The sequence below is a fragment of the Watersipora subatra genome, chromosome 7 (genome assembly GCF_963576615.1).
Source record: "Watersipora subatra chromosome 7, tzWatSuba1.1, whole genome shotgun sequence".
NCBI classification, from domain to species: domain Eukaryota; kingdom Metazoa; phylum Bryozoa; class Gymnolaemata; order Cheilostomatida; family Watersiporidae; genus Watersipora; species Watersipora subatra.
The window spans coordinates 9,988,518-9,999,603 of NC_088714.1; the positions used below are offsets into that span (position 1 = coordinate 9,988,518).

General features: G+C 34.0%; 1 protein-coding gene across 1 annotated transcript; it reads left to right on the forward strand.

Annotated features, from left to right (window-relative positions):
• Positions 1-7,443: 7,443 nt before the first annotated feature.
• LOC137400405 (receptor-type tyrosine-protein phosphatase alpha-like) lies at positions 7,444-10,882 on the forward strand. The gene is made up of 5 exons (XM_068086733.1): positions 7,444-7,504; positions 7,806-7,888; positions 8,993-9,029; positions 9,940-10,037; positions 10,751-10,882. Exons 1-5 carry the CDS (start codon positions 7,444-7,446, stop codon positions 10,880-10,882), a joined length of 411 nt encoding a protein of 136 aa, XP_067942834.1.
• The last annotated feature ends 204 nt before the right edge of the window (positions 10,883-11,086 follow it).

The window sequence follows — 11,086 nt, forward strand, 5'->3', positions numbered from 1 at the left end:
GTACAAGACTCGGTACATGAGTTTATACATATATTTTCTGCTTAGCTCACAAATTGTACAAGAATGCTCAAGTGACAAGCAATGAACAGGCTCAGAACAGCTCTGCTCTCTACTGCAAATGTTTGTGCTTATATAGCTGGCAGGCCCCGCCTCTGTCCCATTTGGCTGGGCCCGGTTCGGCTCGGCTGGCTCGGCTTGGACTTGGCTTTGGCTTGACTCGGCTCTGGCTTAGCTCGGCTTGGCTTTGGGTTGGCTCGGCTTGGCTAAATGCAAATGGAAGCCATCCACCACAATACATTCAGTTAATTTGTACCAATTGATTAATTTCATAAACTCATATTGAGGTATTTCATTAACTAGGCCATTTACTTGCACTTGTAAAAGCAAGGTCACCTTATACTATTAAAAGTCGATTTTGTACAACAAGTATATTAGACTTACAAAATAAAATAACAACTCTGGTAAAAACAAGTGAGTGTTTCAACTAATCATTTCTGCATAACCTTTTTGATGGGTTTCAATGTTATTGTAGGAGTTACCTCATAAAGGTAGTAAAAACTGAAGGGCGACGGAGAACGAGGAGAAGCGGAGAAACAGGAGAAGCAAGAAACTTATCTACCAGTTTATGTAAAGACAACTCTAACTGCCACATAGCTGGAGAGATAGTGTCATCCCTTGTTGGAACAAAAGGAATAAAGTTTACTGTGGGAAATGGTAGTTTGGTTGGCGGCTACCGTAATGCCAAGTTAGAAGCTGACAGCAACTATGAAATAGGACAGGCTGTCACATATCTTCTTGATGTACGTTGTAATAAAGACCTTTAAACATAACATTGTGAAACTATAAGATAATTAGCTACCACAGCTTATGTCATCTTTAGAAAGGTATGCAAAGAGGTTTTAACTAGGGTCCTTTTTAATCCTCAAAATTGATTAAAGATACATGTACACTTTTGTGCCGCCCAATCTGCCAAATATATAGTGCTGCAGCTTATTAGCTTTCCATATTGTGAATTTTTTTTACTAAATTTTATTTGTTTAATGATTTTTTTACCAAGAAATAGAATAACATCAGGCTAGCGTCACAACCTAAAGCAACATCGCAAATAGTAACTATATATCTATAGAGTCTAAGTAACCTCAAATATCATGTACAGCATCTCAGAGACTAAATGTAAATTCATTAGGTTGAAAAAGTCATATGTTTTGTACAACATATCAAATAGTAGCTATATATCCATTGAATCTAAGTAACATCAAATGAACAAATAACATCCTGAACAGCATGTCAGCTACTGTCTGTATACTCATAGAGTCTAAGAAACATGATATATCCTGTGTAGTATTGCAGATACAGACTGTAGATCCAGAGTTCAAGTGGCATCATAATTAATGTCTGTTTTGCGGATTACCATGATAGTACAAAGAGCTATAAAAATACTCACCACTTTGCTCACTATCTAGTACCATGATTAATGTTAGATCTGGCTTATCATCACAGCATTTTAGTGGCTGGATAGTGTAAACAAAATAATTGACTAGCTTTTAAACCTAATCAATTTTTTAGTCCTTTTGTTTTGTTGTTTTTAAACTTCTTAAACTTTTTTGGTTGTTGTTTGTTTTCCTTCTAATAACTACAAACAACAACCAGATACTTTCAAAATAGTTTTTCGTAGCTGCAAGCCAGTTTGAAATACCCTAAAAATAGTCTGTGTGTTTTAGGATGAAGTACAAGTTGAGGAATTGAAGGGAGTTCAAACTGTTCAGACTTCACCTCAAACAGCAAATGGTAAAAACTTTGATGTCCTATTCAACATCAAGTGTCTATCCATACTGAATCTCAGTCTCTAAACTTTGTAAATCACTAAAATAAACTCATCTATTTTGCCGGAAAATGATGGACCGCTTTTTCCTGCATTAGCTGGCAGCTTGTCAGCCCTGGTTCTGCTTGCTGTCATTGGTGTTTCCATCTTTTTCTACAAAAAAAGGTTAGTAGGATTTGTACATGCAATTGCAAAAATTATCCTTACAAAATGAGCTATGTGGGAATTAGTAAAATCATACTACACATCGGTTTATTGCAAAAGTGTTACGGTTTAGTTAAGTTGTTACTTTGGTTTATATACGTATAGGCAGTTAGCACGGTTTTTCATAATTATAGCTGTCCAAGTCTGACTTTTGTATCGGTATTAATAGGGATATTACGCGTTTTTATTGGCACCAGTCAATACTTTCTTATAAGCATCTTAAACTTTCAAAACTTTGGACCGATTAACTTTTGAGAAAAAGATATTTTTTTAAACTACCTCTCTAAAAAAGATCATAAATTGCAAGTTTATATCACAGGCCTAATAAGTTTTGGGCTTGCTATATTGCTTATTTCATTTCCTTCACACTATGAACATCAACTTGATTGATACCTCTTAATAGCTGTCAAATTTCCTATTTACTAGCTTGTCGACGACAAAAAAGGTAGAAATGCAGTGTAATGTTTTGATTTGCTAGCACTACAAAACTAATTTAAGCAAGAAATCTATAAACTCAGCTGCTTCCTGAAACAGTCTCTCTCTTTGCCTTGGTTGTATTGCAAAGCTAATTTGTTTTTTTCTGCTATTATACTTATGAATTAAATTTCAAAGTTTTACAAATATTGGAGATTTTGAAAATTATGTAATGAAATAGTTTAGTATGAGCTATATTACAAGGATTACTTGAAAACAGTGTTCTTATATTAGTTTGAAGTCTCCATGAAAGAGTATATTTTATACAATGTCCAATAAAACTAACCTGTACAGCTTACAGCACTTTTGCTCAAGTCAACGTTTCGGTACAGTATTATTGCACCCACTGACTACCCGAATTACAGTTGTTCTTACATGCCAGCCCTTTTTCAACTCCTCTCTAAGTGGAGGATATTTATCAACTTTTGTACTGGCTATTCTGTAGTAATTGGGTACTGCAATATATATTTTAGTAGCCATCTCGCTCTTCCTGACTACAACTACTATGTATGGTTGGTTTGCCAAAACATCCTTGTCATTTCCTAAGTAGAAGTATATTTCGTTAATAAATAAGTACAAGCAGATAATTATGTTTGTATTTAAACTTTACGGTAATATCATGATTACTCATCTATACAACACAAAATATGATGAGTTGTATCTTAACCATATTAATTTTCAACAAGTTTGTTACTAAATTGGACTATAATGTAAATCGGCTGGTGCATTTTAAATTGAGCAGCGCTATTAGTGGTAAAATCACAACTACTTTATTTTCCACTTTTCTTTGCGGATTTTTTTCTAAACCTACAATATTTTATGTCCAAATTTACCATAAGACTTTGTTACAAGTAGGCATTTGTCTTCAAAAGTCCACTTTGTACACTGTAGAAACATTAAGTAACATTTCATTATTGCTTGTAGAACAGACTTACATACCAGTATAGAATAAATTAAGTATATTGTATAAATAGTTGGTAATGAGGAGCTCACTGATTCATTTGGTTATATATTTTCAGGAAAACCTTTCTGTTTCATCATTTTTCTATTTTCTTCTTGTGCTGGGCAGTAGATTTGAAATAAGAGTAACTCAACATAACATTCACACATCACTTGCAATTTCATAACCATTATTTTTTATACAACTCAGCTACTCCTCTGCATAATAGTTTACAACAAATTTACATAGAATAATTCTATATGGTTGTCCTAAATTGCTGCTGCATACTGATTCACATTATCAATATAAGTACCGGAATAATCACCACTGTCATCCAGCTGACTAGCTCTGTAATGGCTTTGGCTTTATGCCAATCCATGCTATTGTTAGGCGATTGGTTTGTTACGTTTGACTCCTACAACCTTTGACTGTTCCTACCTGTAACAAAATTATTATAATATTATATCTTACATGCTACCTTTTTGCATCTTGTGCTTGGCCAATTGGATATTATCCCTTCCTATTAATTATGCGTATGAACATATAAATGTCTTTACAATAAGTGTGTGTTTTTAACCATGAGAGCTGCTTAGCTTGTGAGCTAGCCAAGACGCTGCTGAACAAAGTTGATAAAACTGCACACTTTTGTTGGCTTATATTAATAAATTCCCTCAGAACAGCAAGCCCACGGAACCATGCTGTTACATAAACACCTAAAGATTACCACTACTAATAGGTCATATGAGCTCGCGTTGTACTTGTAGGCGAGCTCAAACTTTAAAAGAAAAAGAGGATAAAGGAGAAATCAATCTCACTCCGGTTTCCTCTTCAAAAACTCCAGAAGTACCAGCCAAGGAAACAATCTTTTCATCACCTGAAATAGGTTCAGCGCCTAAGATAGCTCCAAAACCATTGGGTATATTTATTGAAAAATGTGATTTATTGCTTTCCAAATCTGTCATCATGTGCTATTTTAAAAGTAAAATTGCTGCTAGACTTACTCTCAGCTAGTCTCAACTACATGTTTAACAGTGTGCCTCATTTGGTCACAAGTATAACACTTTCTCATAATGCGGATCTACAGATAGTTTGATTAAAATTAACTAAAGATTTTAGCTGCAGGAAACCATCTTCACCAAATATAGGCTACTTATATTGTGCCAAGAGTCTCAGAGCATTATAACAGATCATCCATTTTGCGTAGGCTTATTTAGTTAAATGTATGTAATATTGATGTGTGCTGTTATAAGTTGATAACCATTTTTAACAGTTTCATCAAGCAAGAAATCTACCAAAACTGTTGCAGGAAATCCGTCAACATCTGGTACAGAGAGCAATGGTAGAAGTGCAAATGATGGCGCTTATGACAATGAAGGTGCTGAGTCATTGTGGACAATTCCAATAGAGGAACTAGAAGAATTTATTACTAGCCAAAGTCATTCTATAGACAGTCAGTTTGAGGTAACGCGGTTCTTCTTGTTGCGATTTTATTTGGTATCCTGGTCTTTACTTTCTTTTATAGATCTCTACAAAAAGGTTTGTATATACATGTAGATTTTTAAAAATAGTTTAGTCATCATTTGTGAAGCTCACTAGTAACATTGTCAAATAATATTAATACTATTTTATTTAGCTAGTTTTGAATCTTCCAACTATATGAGTTTGACTCAATAGGAAAAATAATTATTTCTGAAATTGATAAAAGTTTAGCAAAAAATTTATTAATGCTTATATCATAGAAACTCTATCCAAAAAGGACAAAATATGATTGGCTCGCAGCATGAAATATCAGTTCAGGACTACCATAAGCCACTTTGTTACAAACTTTTTACTGATTTTAGCTATAGCTGCAGTTTGCAGCTGAATTCGCTTTCTGCCATTGGCGTCGACTCATTTTTTTGTTGCCTGATGACAGGTTGTACTGATAATTTTCTCACTTGATTTTTCATACATGTTAGTGTTAGCATGGGACTATATGTTAGTGTTAGCATGGGACTATATTTTAGTGTTAGCATTGGATTATATGTTACTGTTAGCATGGGACTATATGTTAGTGTTATAATGGGATTATATGTTTGTGTTAGCTTTAGACAAGATGTTAATGTTGGCATTAGACTATATGGTAATGTTAGCATTGGACTATATGTTAGTATTAGCAAGGGACTATATGTTAGTGTTACCATGCAACTATATGCTAGTGTTAGCATGGGACTATAGGCTAATGTTAGCGTGGGACTATATGTTAGTGTTAGCATGGGACTATATGTTAGTGTTAGCATTGGACTTTATGTTAGTGTTAGCATTGGACTATATGTTAGTGTTGGCATGGGACTATATGTTAGTCTTAGCATGGTACTATATGTTAGTGTTAGCATGTGACTATATATTAGTGTTACCACTAGACTATATGTTAATGTTGGCATTGGACTATATGTTAATGTTAGCATTGGACTATACGTTCGTATTGGCAAGGGACTATATGTTAGTGTTAGCATGGAACTGTATGTTAATGTTAGCATGGGACTATAGGTTAATGTTACCGTGGGACTATATGTTAGTGTTAGCATTGGACTATATGTTGGTGTTAGCATGGGACTATATGTTAGTGTTAGCATGGGACTATATGTTAGTGTTAGCATTACACTATATGGTAATGTTGGCATTGGACTATATGTCAGTGTTAGCATGGTACTATATGTTAGTATTAGCAAGGAACGATATGTTAGTGCTAGCATAGAACTAGATGTTAGTGTTAGCATGGGACTATATGTTAGTGTTAGCATGGGACTAACTAGCTAACCAGCTCTACAAACAAATCATATGAACTTTTTTCAACTTATGAAAAAAGCTACATATATGCTGAACTTGATTTTTACATATTTTTAATGTCCAGAACACAAAACTATATATTTCAAAGCAACATTGCTCCTATCCATATTTGAAAAGATATACACTGCAATGCTTAGTAACTATTTAGTCATTAGAACTTAGCTTTTAAAGTATTTGTTAGAGACATACTTCAAATAGAGGGCTCTGTGAAGAATATATATTCAGCTATTTAAAAATCAATCTGTCTGTATATTAGGCTGGTCCATCTACACTTTCCTTTAGTTCTGTAGTTGAACTGTTTTGTAGAGGCGCTTCATTTTGTCTAACTTGACTAATGCTGATTTTTATTTAACATAGCAAGGCATCATTCTCTCTTTTACCTATTTTATGTCTGCTTAAGGTAAGGTAAAGTACCTAACCCTATAATTTTACCTGAAAACCCTTCATTGTAAAAGCATGCAGATATTTGTTTCCTGACGTTGCTTTCACATCGTACAGTAAGTGTGAAAAGATAGATGCCTTTGTTTTCTTTGAATAATGTTAATTTTCAAATAATATCACAAGATATTATTGATCTTCTTACTACGGATCAAGTATTGTAACTGTGCATACTTAGAATTGTCAATGCAAGTATTTGCAGTAGTCACTGTAAGTACTTACAGTACTTACAGTACTACTGTACAGTACAGTACTTATGCAGTACAATACAGTGCAGTACAGTGCAGTACAGTGCAGTACAGTGCAGTACAGTACAGTACTTACAGTACTTACAGTATAATACTCGCAGTACTTATTATTTACAGCATTCACTCCAGGTATTGTATGTAAGGCAATTGTACGTTACTAAGTAAGCAACTGAAGTGTCTACGAACTGGTAAAGCTGCCTCGCTCACAAATTTCTCTCAAAGATTGTTGGGCCGTACTAGCATGTGAGGCATTTTAGCCTGGCAATGCCTTTACGTTGGAACTGTTTTAATTTCCTCACTTAGGCCAGCCAATGTGTAAAGTGGGTTTCTTTTTAGTCATTGACCCTATCAAGTCTTTCAAACCTTGGCAAGATAAGTCAATGTGTATTTTTTTGTCTCTGGCAGATTTAGGCAGGCAAGATTGATCATACCGGCTTGGTTTATACTACGCTGTTTTTTAGATGCTGGAGGCCTTGCCTAAACCAGTTATGGATGCTGCACTGCTAGCAGAGAACAGGGGAAAGAGCCGTTATAAGGGACTTTATCCAGGTTAGTATTTGAATAGTTTAAAGCAGGAACATATTGGCTCAAAATTATCAGAACAATTTATGATTGATTCAAGTTTACTTGAGTAGGCCAATTGTAGTCATACTTTGATTATTTGACATATGTTTGCGAATCTTTAGACAACCTAAAGTACACTCGTCCTCCGTAAACTTTCATTATGCATGTACCACTTATTTGTTTCGCATATGGGCTGTTACTAATTTATCACCTAATTTTTATGCAAGCAGTTAAGCTAGAATTAATGTTTTTATTTATCTAAGAACTAGTATTTTCTCTTTTTAAGCTGATAGTTACAGAGTTAAGCTGAAGCCTGATCATGCTGCCAGCAAGAGATCTACGGACTACATCAATGCTTCATACATTCAGGTGTGTCGTCTGTTTTATAATTGCTGCAATGTGTTCTTACATGTATTGTCAGTTAAAAAAAACTGTTCCTCAAGTCCAGTTTCGTTGTTTAGGCTTAGTGTTATTGTCAATTTAATCAATACTTGTTAACTAATGTACCAAATCTACGCTAATGTTTGTTAAAGGTTCAGTGAACAGTTGTTCACGGTCTGCGTTAAGACCACCACTGAGTTGTACTAGCAACTAGCTTTGTTTATTGTCCTATCATGGTTTTCCAATTAACTCTGTTAGAAATATAAGAGAAATCGGTGCATCAACATTTAAGGAAGGGCAATAAGTTTAGGTATTGGTTTACCAACTGATGAGCTGCTAAGTTTGAAGACATCGACTAAGCTCTGCAACTTTGCTGACTTACAAATAGCTCTAGACCAAAAATAGTTAGTCATCGTCTGTGCTACAGGATTGGAAAAATGCCTTAACCAAGAATTGCTTGTGCAATAATAAAATAAAAAATATTTTTTTTAATTTTTTATTGTTTCTCATTCTGATAGACTAAGCTAGCAAACAATATAGTTTAGTTGATATTATTTTGACTACTGGTTGACAACTGAAAGAGTATTGAAGATGAATTAGGTAAGACTTTCTTGACCTCTTGTAAACTTTTCAGTTCATACTACTCTGAACTAAAAACCCGAAAAAAGGCGGTGTAAGAAGTGTGAGTTCGAGCATTTACAGGCCATTCTTAAGCTCCAAATGAGACGCGTGCATTACATATATTTTTCAACTTTAGTTTCCACAAATTTGTAAAAAATAGAAATATTTAGCTTAATTCAGCTACTTATTTCACCTTAAATTCTCTGATTGTCTCAAAAATATGTCTCAACAGAGGTTGTTAGTAATGCTCACTCATTTATATCATACATGAGAACAGCTGCTTTTGACGAAAATCAGAAACTTGTAGAAAACGCATGTCATTGGAGTAACATGATTATAAAATTGTCCTAAAATATTAGTGTCGAATGTTTTACCATAACTGTCATTGGTCTAGCCTAAGTTATCTGTATGTTTCATGGTAATATAGTAGTGCTCCCTCAACATTACAACTCCTACTGACTGTTTGTGTAGGGCTATAAGAAGGAGATCACATATATCGCAGCGCAAGGTGAGAGCAAATTTTCTGCTAATTATCGAGGCACTCAGGCAGTTAATCTTGCACTTGTAACTATCATCTTGCATTTCAAACCAAATTGCTCACCAATGAGATTCCTATTTTTTTTAGCTTGTCTTAAAGCATTTACCGCATGTTCAGTACCATATATCATTTGTTCTCAAGTGTAGTTTTGCCGGCATTTGTTCGTAAGGATGTCAATTATGTAGGCACAGCAGGTGGTTGAGGAGAATGCCTATTGTCAATAGCCATTAGTGATTATATCGTTATCTTGTTTGTCTTATATGTTTGCTTATAGAATTTCTAATATTTTTAAAACACCCCACCAAGCATTGATTAAAGAGACTATGGCTCCATTACCTGCAACTGCTTTTAACAATTAGGACAGATTTAAGAGTTTGGTTACATAATGATGTTAGAACATTAGAGGAAGTTGATAAATAGATGTGGTACAACTATTGACAGATGAAAGTATTTTAATAGAAATTTTGAAAACTGAAAAGTGCTTGTGTTTGGAAGCTTAATAGACTTAATAGCTTAGTAGATTGCATAAATTAGATCAATTTAAAGTTTTAAAGGCTAAACTTGATCTACGAGCTTGTTTATAGTTGTTTGGACAACTATAATAGACAGCTTCTAGACAGTAGATTTAGTTAAATGCAATTTCCTCCTAATAGATATATTTTAGAACTTTTTAGCTCATGGAATTTGATTAACTTTTAATGACATTTCTATTTATTTCTTGAGTTTTGAAAGTTTATTCAATCAAACCTTTGAAACTTAGAGATTAGGTTAAATCTTAGTTTCAAGGAAACCCACTAATATTCAATCATGACAATTTAGAGTTTGAGCTGCCATCGGCTTTGAAAAGAACAAATAATATTCAGTATTTCAACTGTTACAGGACCCACTGAAACAACTGTAGATGATTTCTGGCTTATGATTTGGCAGCAAAAGATCAGAGTGATAGTCATGGTGACAGGTGTCATAGAATATGGAAGGGTAGGAATTACAGCATTGAAACTATTATTTGCTGCATGTGTGTAGGTTTTATATTTTTGATTTATTGCGCATATAACCTTAAGCTGCTGATTGTACATTGGTTGCGGGGTATGAGTGACACATTGCAGTGTATTTATTATAAGTTTTGATGCAGATGCTCGTGTGAATAGTAAGATTGTGTGATTGGTTGCACTTTCGTTTTTAGTATTTTTAATGATTGTGTAATGTTCAAAATGAGATTGAGTTTTTTATTACCCAAAAAGTGGTCAATCAAAGCTCCATCCTGCAGAATTCAAAAACTATCAGCTAGACAAAAAGTTAATGGCGGAAAATTTAAAAAACTGTTTGAAAAGGTCAAATACATAATCACTTCCGCATATGAATACAGCTAGTACACATACTGTACTGCACTGTGCACAAACCATCATGTCTCTTATCTCAAACTGATAGAAGTAGGTTTAATCAAGGTGCCAAGACAAGGATACATTGACTAAATTATGAATATAATTCATGACTTGATAACATATTCATAAATGCTTGCGAGATTTACAGACCGATATCGTAAAGGGTTTGCTGACCTTGAAAGCATTATACACTTTTTATGCTATATATTTTACATATAGTAGGCCTATGTATTTTTGCTAACTTTTTGGAAGAGCTAGAAAATTGGCAACTTTAATATTTTTGAGTTGCATATAGTGTATATGTTTCAGGTAAAGTGCGTACAATATTGGCCCGATGACCTAGGAGATGTGATGAAATTTAGAGATATAGAAGTAACACAGACTTCTCCAGAAGTTTGGGCTGATTTTACTGTCAGAACATTTCAAGTTACAAAGGTGTGAGATAAAAACTACTTTTCTCTTTGGAAATTTCACTTTGAAGTTTATTTTTAGGTGTATATTTTCTCAAGAATTATGCAACAGAGGATATTGAGACTACTTTTCTAAATCATTCTTAACTGCAAAACATTTGATCCTTAAGTCAGATTAAATGATTTCAGTAACTTTTAAAAAAAGCACAAAAGTGGTTGTTGCTCACATAATTAG

Excerpts from the sequence above, each read along its gene's own strand:
- LOC137400405 (XM_068086733.1), top strand. The coding sequence starts at position 7,444 with ATGGATGCTGCACTGCTAGCAGAGAACAGGGGAAAGAGCCGTTATAAG. Across the intron at positions 7,505-7,805 it reads TTATAAGGGACTTTATCCAG|CTGATAGTTACAGAGTTAAG; the intron begins GTTAGTATTTGA and ends TCTCTTTTTAAG. Across the intron at positions 9,030-9,939 it reads CACATATATCGCAGCGCAAG|GACCCACTGAAACAACTGTA; the intron begins GTGAGAGCAAAT and ends CAACTGTTACAG.